The 17,322-nt window shown below is 42.8% G+C and overlaps 1 protein-coding gene and 1 non-coding gene across 16 annotated transcripts in view; both read right to left on the minus strand.

The window, feature by feature from the left end:
• Positions 1–1,368: 1,368 nt before the first annotated feature.
• PUM1 (pumilio RNA binding family member 1) overlaps positions 1,369–17,322 on the minus strand; it is a 125,983-nt gene continuing 110,029 nt past the window's right edge. For all 15 annotated transcript variants that reach the window (XM_070384378.1, XM_070384373.1, XM_070384372.1 and 12 more), the window contains 5 exons: positions 15,584–15,721; positions 12,444–12,569; positions 11,225–11,346; positions 6,367–6,559; positions 1,369–3,236 (listed from right to left, as the gene is read on the minus strand). In XM_070384378.1, the coding sequence (XP_070240479.1) occupies positions 3,105–3,236; positions 6,367–6,559; positions 11,225–11,346; positions 12,444–12,569; positions 15,584–15,721 (711 nt within the window). In that variant the 3' untranslated portion in view covers positions 1,369–3,104. The remainder of the gene's footprint in view (positions 3,237–6,366; positions 6,560–11,224; positions 11,347–12,443; positions 12,570–15,583; positions 15,722–17,322) is intronic.
• On the minus strand, positions 5,447–5,531 carry LOC138985004 (small nucleolar RNA SNORD103/SNORD85). Its single transcript, XR_011462238.1, has one exon. It is a non-coding gene; the product is annotated as a small nucleolar RNA SNORD103/SNORD85 (small nucleolar RNA).

Genomic DNA, 17,322 nt, shown 5'->3' on the forward strand with positions numbered 1-17,322 from the left:
GCCTGCTTTGCTCCCGGCCTCTGCAAAGGCCCAGTAAAACCGTAATTGTCTAAAAGCTGTTAACGTTCCATGATGTAAGAACCACTTCACATACATGCAATTGATGGCCTTCCATCCATTTCCAGCAAGGAATTCGGTTAAAGATCAGGTAAAGGGACTACCCCGGTGCTCCAGTGCTTAAGAATCTGCTTTGAGATGCAGGGGATGGGGGTTCGATCCCTGGCTGAGGAACTAAGATTCCACAGGCCACAGGGCAACTAAGCCCGCACACCTCAACGACTGACTCCTTGTGCTGCAACTAGACAAGTCTACGTGCCCCAACAAAAGCTTCTGCGTGCCGCAACTAAGACCCGACACAACCAAATAAATATACAAATACTTAAAAAGATCAGGTTAGGGTTAGGGAGCCACATTTGAACCCTGGTCTGATTGCAGAGCCACGCTACTCAGAGTCGCACACACCCCAGCATGCTATCTCTTATGGCCTCGGAAGAGGGTTCGGGAAGGACTCCATTACAGCTGCCAAGGCAAAATCAGGTTCTGGACTTGAACCCTCCACTGGCTCAGCTCCTTTCCCCTCTGTTTCTTCTCAGACCACAGGGGCTGCTAGTGACCGTCCCTCACCCTTGGAGGGGGGACCCTGGGAAGTCCCTTTTCCATCTACCCTGAGGCTCCACTTCCAGCGCCCCTGGCTGAGCCCATCCTGTCGTTGCCAACCAAGTTTCAGTGGTGGTTTTCTGCCAAAGCTGCTCCTGGAGCAAAGATGGTAAAGAAGGGAAAAGGGGCATCTTCAGGCACACACAGCAGGTATTTCAGTTAGCTAGAGTCTCCTGAACTCACTGCTGGAAGAGGTCCCCAGTGTGATGCTATGAAGAGTGAGCTAGGGACAGCAGGCCAGCCTGGGCCAACCTTGGTGTGAGGACACAGAAGGGCGGGGTGCAGACAGGAGCAGCCCAGCCAGGGGAAAGGAAAGGGGACCTCAGGGCAGGAAGGCTTTCCCTACCGCCCTGCCTCAGAAAATGAGGAGGAGACATTTAGCTTAGCCAGGAGACATTTATAATCTGTTGGGTTCTAATACAGGCCCTTTGGGCTCGCAACAGGTGCAGAGCCCAGAGAGTGCAAATGAAGAGAACCAGGTGGAGAGTGGGGTCAGGCCTTTTGAGGATGCTCCCTGTCATGGGCACCCAAGAAGGTGAATTTTCTGATTTTTCAAAAGAAGTTGGACATCGCGACGCCATGTGGGATGTCTTTAATAAACCCTCTCACAAGACAAAAACAAAACAGAAAGAAAGAGACACAAACAAGAAAAGGGTTATCTGCTCTGGGGCACTATATTGGAAAAAATAATAATAGTAATAAAGCACAAACTCAGATTCCAAAGTTCTGTATTTTTCAAAATAAAGATCACACATTGTTTAGAGACAATCTACACAAGAGTTACAAAAAATAGTTGCCCAGGCATAAGCATACACAGGTTTGTTAATTATACACATATGGTTACAAGTGTGCTTGCAAAAAAGTTCATTGGAAATATACACAAGGCTCTGGAAATGTACACCGTGTAGTGTTACAATTCTATATTCAAACAAGGAAAATTGACAGTATGTTACATTCACTTACAAGTAGACAAAATGCAAAATACAGTTCATCTTCTGTACAAAAAGGAAGGGCAATTCACACTTTACAAGGTGAGAGGGGCTCTGATTTTAAGGAAAGTTAGGGCGGGGTTGAACTTTGCACGTCCTTTTGACTGTCACAAAATAAGCAAAACATTACTTTTTTAGGATTAAAAAAAAAAAACCACTAGTGTGAACTGAATCATCTTGAATAACATTTAGAAAGGATCTCGCTACTATCTGACTAGGTGACAAATAAAACCAAGCTATTTTTTTTTTCTTTTTAAAAGTTAACTAGGCTGTATAAAGAACATTTATTCCTTCAAAAGAAAAAAAAAATTTACTTCTGGTTGAAATTACAATTTACAATATACAACACTATATGCTACGACCATAAAAGGTGTGAATATACACTGAATGCACAGGGCTGGCTAATTTTCTTTTCTTACCAAAAACGTGTTTATGTTGATTCAAACTTCTCCACATTTACATTACAGGTATACAAATGTACAATTGTACAATCAAAAGTATGTTCGACTACTAGGGTACATTATAGATACAGATTAGACATCAAAACAAGAAAATACTACAAATTTGTATATATGCAAAGTCTACACCAAGTATACACTATATATTTATAGAAGCAAGACCAAAAGCAGAGTTGGATTTTTTTTTTTTCTCATGCTAAATAATCAGATTTTTGCCTTTCAATGTTAACAGAAAAAAATCCAGTAGGCAGTAAACAATCATACCCGCCCGGCCTTGAAAGACATTCTGGGTGCTCACATCTCCTCCTCACAAAACGGACTACACTATTTTCTTCAGCATAATAGTCTCCAAAAAAGGCAATTTTCAGAAGTTTCATAAACTTAATGTCATAAACTGAGGCTTTTGCAACTCTGAAATGATTTTCATTATATATATATATTTATATATATATATTTTTATAAACATTGTTAAATGCCAGTTTGGGGTCATTTAACTAAAATTCAGACTTCTCAGGGTTTTTTTTTGTTTGTTTTTCTTTTTTACTAAAATGAGGACGTGGGGAAGAGCTATTTTCAAAACTTGCCAGTGAGGCAAATGAGTTAAAAACCTTTTTTCTTTTTTTTTTTTTTTAACTTTTTTGTTAAACCAACAACCCTGGAAGTTTGCACACGTGGAATATAGATACAACACTGAACAAAATGCGTGGCCTCCCGTGTACACTGGTTACCTATGTACAAGTGTCCTATACACCAGTAAAACAGCAGGGCAATTAGTCAATTAAAAAAAATAATTAGTACATGTTATGTGTAATAAAATTAAACAAATTTACAAAGGCTTTTCCACTTGTGGATTTGATTCCTTTTTTTGGGAGGAGAGGGTAATCCTGGAGCAACCATTTACCCATTTTTGGATTCTACACTGGAACATTTCTGGTTGCTGGTTGGATTCACCAGTGGGCCAGTGAGGTCAGTGGGAATGAGGGCACGGGGTGACACTGCCTCAGATAATACCATTAGGGGGGCCGCAGATGGGCCCTAAGTCAACGCCATTCTTCATGTAGTATTTCTCCAGCTTGGCCAGGATGTGCTTGCCATAAGTATACTTGCGAAGAGTCGCGATGTGGGGCCGGATCTGCAGAGAAAGCACAGTCTGTGTTACTCTGGCCTGGGACAGGCTCGGGGGGCTCCAGGGTAACTTGCTCCTGGACACCATGAGGTGCCCACAGGTACACATACCCCACAAGCAACATCTTTCACTAGCTCAGCCTGAGCACCTGAATTCACGAGCTACACTGACCCAGCAGATGAGGAGAGCGGCTCCTGTCCTGAGGGCTGATGCAGGATGTGAGGGCTCTGGAGGTCGGACAACTACAGACCACTTCCAGGACAGCGTGTGGAGACTGCGCATCCCGTGACACGACCACACCATCCATCAGCGGACAGCAGGCCCTGAGGGAGCCTCTCAGCCCCACGGCTCTCCTGAGCAGCAGGGGCTGCTTTCTGGGGACCACGAACCCTTGCCCTCATCACCTGACCCTGCTCTCCAGTTCACAGCGAATCACAGAAAGCTACTAATGATAACAATAAAAACAATAAACATGAGCCAAGAACCGTCCATTTTGAAGCCTCGTAAGAGAGGTGTGATTATCCTCGTTTCAATGATGAAGACATGGAGGCACAGTGGTGAAGTCACTCATCTAAAGTCCAACAGCCACCCACTGTCTGGCTGCTCCCCTCACAGCTCTGCTCCAACCTCACCCTTCACCTTAGCCCTACGAGCATCTCTTCTGTTCCCCGCCGCCCGCGCCCCCTACCCTGGGGCAGACCCACACCCGCAAGTCCTGTGCATCCCACACAACTCGGGAGGTGCTTGCTCTCTGGAACCACCTCTCTTGCTGGTGACCTCACAGACCCTTCTGCATACCTCAGCTACAACACACTGCGTTCAGAATCATTTGTGGAACCACCAACATGCGACAAAGACAGTGAAGACCCACAACACTGACCTGCTTCCCCATCACAGCTCCCCAGTTACTTACTCAACACAAGACAACATGCCGGGGAAGATGGACATTCTCAAGCCTGAATGTTCCATGCAGATGGTTTTGTCTGTTTAGTTGTGCCCTCAAAGCAAGGAAGGGTCAGGTGGCTCCAGAAACCACTTCTGTGACCCACACAGGACACAGACCCATATTAGCTTTACACTCTCACCTATGAGCCAGCCTGGGAAACTGGGCACAGTCCTTGGCTCGAACTCTGAGCTGTGGCACCCAGACCATTTGCCTAACCTTCCTAAATAAACTCACTTGCAGAAAGGACACCACACTTCCATTTGGGTTGCAATCATGACTACATACAGAGCTGACACTTTGGTCCTTAGTACTCAAGGCCCCAGACCCCTTGCTTTTGGCAGCTCTCCAAAAGCTGCCTTCAGTTCCTTCACCTGTCTGTCCCCAGGACTGGCTCACTGATGAGTCTGGCCACTTAACCTTTACATCTGTCCTCTTCTAGACAAACACCACAATGTGCATATACAACACTGCTGAACTCCATCTTCCACTTGATTTAAAGGCAAATGGAAAGCAGCCTGGTCCCTGTCAATGCTCCGTCTTCCTAAAATGCTATGCCTAGCTGTGAAAGAGCAGAAGTCTCAGGCTTTTCAGATTCTTAGGACTCCCCCTCCTCTCTCAACTCCCTCAATCAAACCAGCGGCGAAGCCCCATTCTGTCCACTTCTCTTGAATCTCAAAACCGCCACTCCCCTCTTGGCTTAATTATTTCAACAATCCCCTGTCCAGCCCTCAACTCCCTCCTTTCCTCCAAGGTACTCATTGGCCAGGACCATTATTTGAAATGTAAATGTGATTATGGCACCACAGCCCTGTCCCACTGAACTTGCTGTACTTCTCCATTTAAATACACCACCTTGTTTCCTGCTTCCAAGCCTGCACACACTAGGTTCCCTCCACCTGGAAAGATTCAGGGCTTTTTTCAAATATCGCTCTCATAGGGAGCCTTCTCTGTACCCCCACATCAGAAGAGGCACTCCTGCACATTCTCCCAGCCCTCCCCAGTGTTTCCAGCAGCAGTGTAACTGTCCACAACACTGCTGGGCCCACCAACACAGTGCCCTGGTGAAAGGAGCACGTGTGCTTGTAAGTATCTGGTAAATGGATGAACTCCCAACCTGCTGTGTCTCCTACATTCCCTCCGCCCTCACCAGCATCTTGACAGCCCCATCTGAGTCTCACAGCTTAAGGACTCTGGACTCCCCAGCCTTCAACTGCCATCGCCAACACCAGCATGGTGTTTTGTTTTGAACTGGAGGTTGGTGGGTGCCTCGTCTGGCTCAGAACTTGAGTCCAGAGTAAAGGGTCTCATTACCGAACTCTGTTCTCAGAGAGGGCAAGTGGCTCATCACTGCCAGACCACGGTCACCCCCTCCATCGAGAAGGACTGGGTGAATTCAGAGCCCAAAGGCTGAGGGTTCAGATGGGCAACACCCAAAGCTCGAGGTACTGCCTCCCGCAGACACAGTGTGGCCTGCACACCTGCCTGGGGGCTGGCTGGGCTTCTCCGGCCCCGTGGTCTATGTGGGGCCGGCTGGACCTCCTCCATGACAGCTCTGAGGCCATGAGCCTCTTCATGCGCTTTCTGTGTCAGCTCCCACTCACAGCACACAGCACCTCAGATTTCTGTCCCATTTTTTCCTGTCTACCTCCTCTGTAGCCTGGACTTCTCCTCCTACAAAGTCTCCCCTCAAAGGCGTGAGCACAGGCGCTCACGTCACCCTTCCCCACATGTGCTCTGTGGGCAGTGCTCAGTCTCGGCCATCTCTGTGCTGGCGACTGGCACACAGTGGGCACCAGATCAGTGTGCCAGACCAGGTGCTGCCTTAGGCAGGAGCTTGTTCAGTAACGGTGGTGGAATCGATGAGAGGGAGGAAAGGAAATAAGGTAAGGAGGCTGATCTGCTAGACTGAGAAGCTGGTCTCCTGGGAGCCATCAGGTAGAAGCATGGCCTGAAGACCGGGAGGGGACTCCCCACAAAGACTGACTTTAACATTCACACCAATTGAGTTACTGATGGAGGGGCAGCAAACACAAGGACAGCGGCCACTCCAGATAAAAGGAAAAAGAAGTCACAATCCAGTGAGAAACTGTGCAAGAAGAAGCAAGATGCCCACCCTCCTGTATTGCAGAACTGAGAAGACGCGAGGGCCGGCTCCTCCTCTCTGATTAAGACTTGCACAGACTGGCCTACCTTGTGCATGACGATCTTCCTCTGGGCTGGCTCTGCCACATCGATCATCTTCTGGACCACGTAGTTGGCATACTGGTCCTTCATCATGGTGTATAAGGCACTGTGGGGACCATCGTTCATGGTGCACACCTCGTCAATAAGCACAGCGCGCTCTGTACGGGAGGCGTGAGTGACACACTTCTCCACAACATTGCTGTAAGGAGACAAATCCAGGGCCAAACCTTAGAGGGACCTCGCTGGGCTGTGCTTGTTTGGCCTGGGCTCTGACCTCAAGGTCAGCAGCAAATGAGGCTTCTTGGAAGATTAATTCCTCATCTGTTTGGCTCTATGAGACCCTATCTTTGCCATCTGTGATCTCCAACGTCAACAATGGCCAAGCACAGGTCATGGAGGGTACCAGACCCAACCATCTAACAGGGGAGGGTAAACCCAGGTAAGTAAAGGTTAATACAACTGGTTATGAACTGAAAATGGGTAATGAACATAATTTCAACAGGCATCAACATCTATCAATTCTCTCCTCACCTCTGTGAGCTTAATGGGGCCAAGAACAAGTTTCTCTCACATCTAGATCCCTAGTGCCACGCACAGAGCTGGGCACTTAAGAGAGGCCCTACAGACTTGCTGAGTGAAGGCAGACACAAGGAGAAACCACAGTCGTCAGTCAACTACTTCACACTGTCTCTTAAGAACAAGAAGGACCCCCAGGTGTGTTGGCATTTCTAAACACTTCACAGATGTCTCAACCTCGGAAAGGAAAAAAAAAGAAATGCGGTTACTTTAAATCAGAGTTCCTCTACAATCCAGAGGGACTGACTGCAGAGGCTGATTAAATCACATCCAGCCATGCTAAAGGGCGCTCCTCACCCAGGAGTGACTGGTTACTCATGAATGTCTGCTTGTGTACGTCAGCAGTACTCTGCTTCTGTGCCTCCATGGGTATGAGGAAGTTGTGTGATGTCTAAGAACAAGAACAATACTTATTCTTTGTATTTGTATTACTGGAGCCAATACTTGGCAGAGAGAACATTTGGTAAGTGGGCGGCTGAACACTCTGCAACGATTTCATGACTGGGGGAAGAGCTGCTCTGGATCACAGAACACTCAAGTAGAAAAGGAACTTTCAAATCTAGCTAATGCAGAAAGCTCTTTTCTGACCATTCTGAAAGATGCCCATTTAGCCTCTGCATGAGAATTTCCAATGATTTGGAAGCAGTTCTGGGGCAACTGACCATGCGAGTGAATGGTTCTCTTAAACATTCTTTATATACTAAAATAAAATGTGCTTCCCTGAAATTTCACCCATTTGTCTTAATTTTGCCTTCAGCAGCTGAAAAAAGGATGTCTACACCTATTCTAGGAACACCAGAAGGCAAGAGATAGCGTCTCACTCCTTCTTTCAAAGGCCAGCCCTATATAATCGAACAGTCATCACAAATAACCACCACCAAGTCCCTACTCCAGGTCCCTACACCAACTCCTTACTTTTGATTTTTAAATCAAAAGAGAGGGTGCTGGTTCCACATCACTCTGAAAGGACCCTCGCCATGTTATCTGGTTTAGCATACTGAGCCTTTATTACGTACGTGCTTTTATTTAGCAAACAAAATTCTCAAGCTAAAATGTTCAAGAACTACTACCATCCTACCAGACATTTCTTCAATCTTTCTTCTTAAGACAGAGTAAATCAAATCTGATAATCACGTTTAAGACCACAAACAGCCTCTCCCTTCTGATACAGCAGCAGTATGCGAAAACTTTTCCCCTCACGTTCCTCCCACAGCACTCTGCAATTCTAGCATGAGCTGAAGCTGTGGCGTGTGAAAGTGAATCTCCTAATAGACACTGGCTTCTCCCTTAGCAGAAAAGGGAGTTAGGACATTACTAAGCCAGTCACGATGTCCAAATGTTCAAGCAAAGAATCATCACTTTTTAGAACTGCCAGGCTGAGTTGTCCCTTCATCCACCCAAGACCAGAGTGGTCAGATTTAGAACAGAATTTTCTACTAAGCTAGGCTGGCAACAGGACACTCATTCTTCTGGGTGGAAGACTGACTCCTTGACAGTAACATGTCTTTCAAGAAGGTACTCAGGGTCGGCTATCATACTTGACAAGAGCACTCACTGATGAGGATCTCACCTGGCCAAAGCCTCCCTGCCACCTTAACACACACTCCATATTGTTCTAGTCTTTAAAGTTTATTCTAGTATTTCTGAAACTGTGGTTCTTAAATTGATTGTGGGTGATAAAATCAACTTAGTGATTTGAGACTAGCTTTTTTTGTTTTTTTTTTAAATGAAACAGAGTAGTCAGTGTCAATTAATCATGGGCAATCCTCAGTTATGTGTGTATGCACGAGCCTATGCATTCAAAGTTGATGGAAAATGTACTTTGTATTCTGGGTTACCATCAAAAATGTCGTAAGGTCACTAACTTGCTTAATTGGTTTGTTTCTATTCAATTTTCAAATTTACTGGCTCTTTTGTTATCTTTAATTTACTGTTAAATTTACTGTTAAAGCCATATAACCAATTTTATTTCAGATGTTATACTTTTCTACTCTAGAACTTCCCTGTTAATTCTTTCTGTAATAAAGCTTCTAATTCTCTGCTGCTGCTGCTAAGTCGCTTATCATGTCCGACTCTGTGCGACCCCATAGACGGCAGCCCACCAGGCTCCGCCATCCCTGGGATTCTCCAGGCAAGAATACTGGAGTGGTTTACCACTTCCTTCTCCAGGGGATCTTCCCGACCCAGGGATCGAACCCAGGTCTCCCACATTGGAGGCAGATGCTTTAACCTCTGAGCCACCAGGGAAGCTTTACATTTTTGAGTATAAATACTTTATAATACTTTAAGTACCTTAAAATATAGTATTTTAAAATACTAATTACTTATATAAAATTTGTAAAATGTATAATTTATAAAATTATAAAATTTATACTTTATACAATTATACTTTTTCATAATTTTAATACATTTTTATTAATTTTAATTTTAAAAATAATAGTTTTATATACTTATATATAATTATAAAATTATATACTTTATAAAATGCTTTATAACCCTTCTCTGCTAACTCCAACATCTGGGTGGTATGGAACTATATTCACCGGGATTTTTCCATTTTCATTTTTTCTTCTTGAGTATAGGTCACATTTTTCTGTTATCTAGACATGACAAATGATGCACTGTTACCCTGAGTTCTGTCATATTCCTAAGAGTATTACTCTCCTAACCTCTTTTTGGGGAAACTGCAAACCTCTCCCAAGCAGTAAGCAGCAGACGAAACCCCCACTACATTCTTTCAGCCTTGGCAGGGCTGCCTCGGGTTCGTCCTGTGCAGTTTGGTTCAGGAGTGAACCAGATGTACAAAGTTTAAATTTAGGCTCCCCCGGCCTCCCTGGTTCTCTTCCTTTCCAGAATTTCTCCCCTGTCACTGCCTTCTCGGAACACCAGTGATTTTCTATCCTAACTTAGCCTACAGACTAAAACTTTCCTAATTATAGTCAACAACACCTTTTATAAATTTCAAAGTTACTAACAGACTAGATTTTTAATGGTTCTCAACACAAAAAATGATAATTATGTGACATAACAGCTAAAGTTATTGTAGGAATATTACAACATATAAATGTATCAAACCAACAGGTTGTACACTTAAAACCTGCACAATGTTACCTGTCAATTATGTATCTCCCGACTTTCCCAAAAAAGGAGGTGTGGGAGGAGGAGGAGGAAATTTTCCCAATGCAGTGAACCTTCTTTCAAGTATCAACAACCTCCTCTACTCACTTCTGGTTATCGCTGTGTTCCTGGTCACCATCTAATATCTGCAGGTAGTTTCTGGCATTTTGTCAACAATTTATTAGTTGTTATACATGAGAGAGTTGGGCCCCAAATAGCTACTCACTTATTATCAGACCACAACCCTAATACTTAACACTATACAAGGGTGAGACATTAAATACACTGAACAAGACAGTAAATAGGACTGTGACCCCAAAAAGAGACCTAAGAGGTTCTATCTTCTATTTTCCTAATCCTAGCAAAAGTCCATAAACACCAATACAAGGTCTAGGAGATGATCCTAATGTGGTCAGGGTGTTGAGACACTGGATCTGGGGTGCTTTTATTTTTTGTCTCTATTTTCCATGCTGTAATAAGATTTCATAAATTAAAAGTGAACAATTTAAAAATCAAGGCTGTAGGAGTCACACCTGCCCTGCAATTTACTTTAAAAACAAGAGAAGAAAAATATTCCAAAAAATACAAAGAACTATATTATACGTAAGATAAGATACACAGACTCTACTCAGAAGAGCAGATCATTAACCCACTGGAGGGCCATCAATTTCTTCTTCAATCTCTGCTACTTATAAGTTACCTAAAACATCTTTCACAACCTGGGAATAACTAATACATTTAATTATTGGGCTGGTATGATATGAAGACTTGAAAAGAGATTTTGAAGAATATGAAGGCCTTATACAAAGATATGGTTACCTTCCTTTTAACTCCAGTATCAATGAGGAAACTAAGTAAAGAACATTTCACAATTCCAAAAAAGTAAATTCATGAAATACCCAGTTTACCAAAGTACAAAATGTATGTGCTTTAGAAACAAATTCCCCAGATTTCAAAGTGGCTCACTCTAGGGAAGTAAGGAGCCCACTAAGAGACGTCTTATGTTTCATATTTTGCAGTAGAACTCAATAGCTATGTATTACTTTAAGGAAAATAAACATTAAAAAGAAGAATAAGAAGAAGAAGAAAACAGTATGACAATTTCTCTAGACCTGAAATACTATTTAATCATTTCTTCTGGAAAACAGTCTGTGTAATTCAAAGCACATACCTTGCAAATTTGTGCTGACTCAACACAAGTACATTGCCTCGAATTTCTGCTACAATTTTACTTTTATCCTCAGGACGACCATGCTCCAATACATGCTGGATTACGTAATTTCCATACTGATCCTGTTTCAAAAACAACAGAAAATTTTTAATTTATATAAACAAGCTCTATGCTACCTAAATTCTGACATTAATCAACACCGATCTTCCTTTGACACCATGATGGCTTACCTGAATACTAAAGAACACATATGGAATTTTTTAAATGGACAGGTAGTGACAATTTTCCCCTATCATTACAAAACAGGAACACATCATTACTAGACAATGGAATGTTTCTATATGTATTTATGCCAAAAGGTCCTAGTCAGGGATTCCAAATAAAGAGCTATTTTCTCTAACAAATGGACAAATGGGTCTCTGCACCTGTCTGTAACAAAGAAAAACTGGAAACACTGGCATCACCTAACTAAATACCACCACAAGCGTATACTGGAGACACCCATCTAAAGTGAAAGGCGTGTTTAAAGAGTAAGTGTGTGAGCAAGGAATTCCAAAGGCACAAATATTTATTTGTAAGATGTAAAAAATTAAGTGCATACAAAGAATACTTTTTTTAAAAAGTGCCTATGCCAAATGTGTCTGCTTCTGGACAGCAGGATTATGGAACATTTCTTGTGTTCTGCTGCTCCTTTCTGAACTTTCAATTTTTTCTACAATGAATATTAATACATTTATAATCTCACATCTCTCAGCAAAACAAGCAACAAGCACCACTCCAAAAATTGCTTTAAGACAACATACTACATGAAGGAAGTGTTCAAACAGTATGATATGGGAGAAAATTTTAGTCGAAGCAAGACAAATTTAAAAAACCACAGAAATCAACTAATCCATTTAGTTCATTTGAAAAGATGAAACTGACAGACTACATGGCCTGCCTAAGTGGCCACAGCGAGCTTAATCCACCACAGGGCTCTGGTTTTTGACAGTTCCTGGCAGATCTCTTGATGCCTCAGAGGTAGATCTCAACTCCAAGGGCAGGGTTCTACTCATCACCCATATTCATAAAAGATGAACCAGGCTGGTATAAATGAAAACTTTCCCAGAGCTTCAATGGGCATTTTAAACACATTAACCCCTTCTGGAAAAGAAACCTGTGCTGAAAAAACGCATAAGCCCCCAAGTGTTCACAGTTACTCTACCGGCAACTCCACTACCTGTACAAGTTGCTCTGTGTGCTGGTGAAGCTCCTCTAAAATAGGGAGTGTCTGGTCAGGGAGACAGTGCTCCAGGATCCTCTGAATCACTCGGCAGCCATAAGGATGCGTGGACAAAGCAAACACCTAGGGCAGACCAACACAGACAAGAAAACCAAAGGTAACAGGCGCCACTTTCAATACTTCAGCATTATTTGTATACATTTTTTCATTAATTTTCCCAATGACCTCGAGAGACAGTCATGATTATTCTTGGTATACAGATGAGAAAACCAAAGTGCCTAAGTTTACATCATGTGCCTAAAGACTTACAGACAGTAAATGACACAGCCAGGATATTATTTCCTACTCTGACTACAAGTCCAAATTATTAAGTATGGCGTTTAAGTTCTCTCTGCAAATAATAAGGTGTGATATGAGGATAAACTCAAATGAGGATAAACTCTAACTTCTTAAACCCATTCCAAGAATTCATAGATTTATACAAACCCAAAACTAAGAAGGACCTTCCCAAAAAGTTTCTTTAGAAAGGAACAGAGAATTAATTAAGGTCATAGAAAACACAGTTAAAGAGTCCACAGGGTCAAATGATGGCTTTAAAAATAGAAAAAGGGTTTGGACCAAAGCCTGAATGCTTTCACATAACCACAGGATAATGTTCTGAATTGAGTTGGGGTGTTTTCCAGCAAGAATGGATTCCTCTTTTGTTGAGTCTGGAACAAGGGGAACACACAGGCTTCAGATTCAGAGGACCCAGTCTCAACTCTGCCCTTCCTACCTGAATGACCTGGAGCATCTGCACCTCAAATTTATTGTCAAGAATAATGACAGTAGTGATGAGAACACTTAATACGCTCCCTAGTGGCTCAGACGGTAAAGAATGTGTCTGCCATGCAGGAGACCCAGGTTTGATCCCTGGGTTGGGAAGATCCCCTGGAAGGAAATGGCTACCTACTCCAGTATTCTTGCCTGGAGAATCCCACGGACAGAGGAGCCTAGTGGGCTACCATTCATGGGGTCTTAGATGTTCACCAAGTGTCAGTCACAGTACTAGGTGCTCTATACGCAGCTCCATGTGCACAGCTGTACACCGGACACACTGCTGTTCTGCTCAATTTTAGCTTTATAAAAATGGTAAACACTCAGTCTACAACTTATTTCACTCAACATAGTGATTCAAATATTTACTTATAATACTATGAGCTTCTATCATTTATTCTGTTTATCTGTATAGCATAAAGTTGAGAAAGATTTTTTTTGGGGGGGGTGGTCCTGATCCTCTCCTGATAGACATCTAGCTTATTTAGTCTTTTACTATTAGAAGACTAATGCTGCTTTAAACATGTCTAAACATATCTCGTCAGAGAGGGCAATGGCACCCCACTCCAGTACTCTTGCCTGGAAAATCCCATGGACGGAGGAGCCTGGTGGGCTGCAGTCCATGGGGTCACTAGAGTTGGACACGACTAAGCGACTTCACTTTCACTTTTCACTTTCATGCACTGGAGAAGGAAATGGCAACCCACTCCAGTGCTCTTGCCTGGAGAATCCCAGGGACGGGGAAGCCTGGTGGGCTGCCATCTGTGGGGTTGCACAGGGTCAGACACGACTGAAGCGTCTTAGTAGCAGCAGCAGCAGCAGCAAACATATCTCATGGTATACATGACCAAATATTTCATCAGGTATATACCTACGCCGGGAATGCTGAACTTCAAGACTTTGATCCCTGGCTGAGGAACTAAGATTCCACATGTCACGTGGCATGGCCAAAAAAAAACAAAGAAAATGATCTACTATTTGTGGTCTTATTTTGCATTTTCATGATTACTAATGGGATTACTTTTTCATGTTTCTTCTGTCTACTCAGGCTTTCAGCCCATTTCTGAATTAACTTGTATTATTCTCTTTGATTTTAAGAGTTCTTTATATATGCTGGTTATCAATTCACTGGCATTTTCCACCTTGAAAATATTCCCCCCGCTTTGGTGACTTAATCCGCTTACTTTTTTGTATATTTCAAGCACACACAAAAAAAGGTCTTAAACAGAGGTACTCTTTTTTAAATTAACTCAGAAAATCCCAAATAATCCCAAGTTACTGTCTGGGCTTCCCTTGTGGCTCAGCTAGTAAAGAATCCGCCTGCAACGCGGGAGACCTGGGTCTGATCCTTGGGTTGGGAAGGGCTACCCACTCCAGTATTCTGGCCGGGAGAATTCCATGGACTGCACAGTCCATGGGGTCGCAGAGAGTCTGACATGACTGAACGACTTTCACTTTCAGTGTCTGTACTCTACTTAACCATTGCTGTAATTGAGCAAACTGCAAAACCTATTCTAAAATCCCATTTCGATACAGGCTTTAGGAGTTCACATGACTATACCTGAAAATTTACCTGATATTTCCAATCTCCCCTCCTTTTCAAAAACAACAACAACAAAAGCTGTGGTATGACAAAATATCAACTCTGCTTGGAAGCTGGTGCTAAAAGCACACTGGTTCTTATGATACACAATAAACAGGCAAAATCAGAAGCTAGTTCTGGTTGGGCGCCACTTAACAGAGTTCAAACCAACCTGATCATTGCCTCAACCAACACCCCAAAATTAAGAAGCACCTTGGTGTTTTCTTAAGATGGGGGGACAGGGAGGGATGGAGGGGAGGTAGACATGTAGGGCCTCAGTCAACCCCTGCATTAGAAATGCAGAGTCTTCACCACTGGACCACCAGGGAAGTCCCACACCTTGTTAAAGATATATATAGTCACACATAACCTGTAAGACTGGTTTTGTAAATCACCTAAATTTTAAAACATGATAAAAACTTTTAACTATCAAGATAAATAGTACTTAACCAAATGAAAAAAAACTTACTCTTCAAATATAAGACTTCACAACTCTGATGATACTATCTCATCCTGACATGATCGGGCATCTGCTTTAATGATGGAGAGAAGATCCATGGACAATTAAGGGAAGAGCTGGAGGTACACAGAGCTAGTACCTAGTAACACTGAAGAGGACTGCTATTTACTGCAATCTAAAATACACTAAAAGCCCCTGAGAACACTCCCATCGTGTTCTCTGCTCACAATGGAAATACCCATCAACTTGTTTCCCTTATTTCTTTACTAAGTCACTTACCTGCCCCTTAAATGCATCGATGATAAACTGCAGAGACTGGGGCTGCACACATTCGATGCACTTCTGCACCACGTGATTGCCATTCTGGTCTTTCACACACTTGAGGACGTGGCCATCCAGTTCCCGAACCATTTCATTCTAGTTGAGACAAGGAAAGAAAGCACCACCAGAATCACAGAGAGCAAAAACCTGGACAGTCAACATTCTCCTTGCCAAACACAAAAGCACGGAGCAGGGAATCCATGACAATGAAAGTGGGACATCTCAGCTGTGGCACTCAGACAACCTTGTAATGAGGACTCGAGTTTTTCCATGTGATAGCAAATTTCCTGTAACAATAACCAGTCTTAAGAAAAGTTCTCTAACTTGCAAAAGACCTCTTGGAGTTCCAAAAAAATGCAGTCAATTTCAAATAGAAAGGAGCCAGTATCAAATCAACTATACTGTATTAGAGACTATCACATACAATTCACCATTTGTCACCATGACAACCCTGTAAAGTACCTATCACTAAAAATGACAGTAGTTAATCTAGAGCCAACTCTAGCTAGGCAGACCTCTAAGTGTTTAACATGATCTGACTCATGAATCTGCCTGACAGTCCTCTGCAGTGGCCACTACTACAGACGAGGAAATCAAGGCACAGAAAAATTAGCTGACTTGTTAAATTTCATAGACCTGGACTTGCCCCAACTCAAACCCAAGTAATCTGACTCCTGTGTGTGGCGATACACAGATCATGTCAGCAAATGACTGGTCAATTAAATATTACCCTGCACTCTCTTCTCCACCCATATATATGAATATATGAACATACTGAGTCTGAGAAGGGTTAAAACTATAGACAGTGACTGAATCAGAACTCTAGCCTTAGTCTGTGACTCCAACATGATCTTTCCACCAGGCCAGACTGACTGCATAATCAGCTGGAACGGTACTCTCAGTTAATGAAAAGTATCCAAAGTCAGGGAAAAATACAGGACAAGACCAGACATTATGTGGTGTGTATGTGTGTGTGGGTGACATGGGTACCAAAAAAGAGCCACTGGGATTTTTACTGGATGCCCTCCAGAAACTCGCTGACTCAGGTCTCCTTCGCTGAATACCTGCACAACAGCTGGGCCCTGGTACTTTCTGCCCAATTTCTTTGCTGTATACAATCTCTATATATTAGCTACACAGTGCTGACTCTATATTTATGGTATGGGAGGAGACAGCAAACCAGTTTAAGATGGTGACATTTACGAATACAATTGTCTTAAATCCTTGAGACGTTAAGCATGTAAAAGCACTAAAAGATTTTCTAACTAAAGAAATTCAACACTACACTGCCAGGGACTAAACAAGCAATAGATTCAGGACAGTTTGCCGAAAAAACTAATCAAATGTCAGAAAAGAGTAACTTATGGAAACATAATTATGAGAATGACAAATAGAGGATGATGCTTATATAAAGATAAAGCACCAGTTCTAATAATCAAAATGAAGGGGAACTGGCTTCCCTGAATATTTTCTTGAGCCCAAAGAGGTAAAAACCCCACTGGAGATCAATTTATTTCACCTAAAATACACTTACATCTGGAAAACACTAGGTTATTTGTACTGGGAAAGGTAGTTTAGACCCAGAACAGGAATCCCAGAGAAACCAGATCAGGAGAAGATACTCAGGAATATATAGGGTAGAAAGAACAATGCAGGGGCGGGGTACAGGGAAGAGAAGGGAGACATAAACTACTACA

Source organism: Bos mutus, chromosome 2, assembly GCF_027580195.1.
Source record: "Bos mutus isolate GX-2022 chromosome 2, NWIPB_WYAK_1.1, whole genome shotgun sequence".
NCBI lineage: Eukaryota > Metazoa > Chordata > Mammalia > Artiodactyla > Bovidae > Bos > Bos mutus.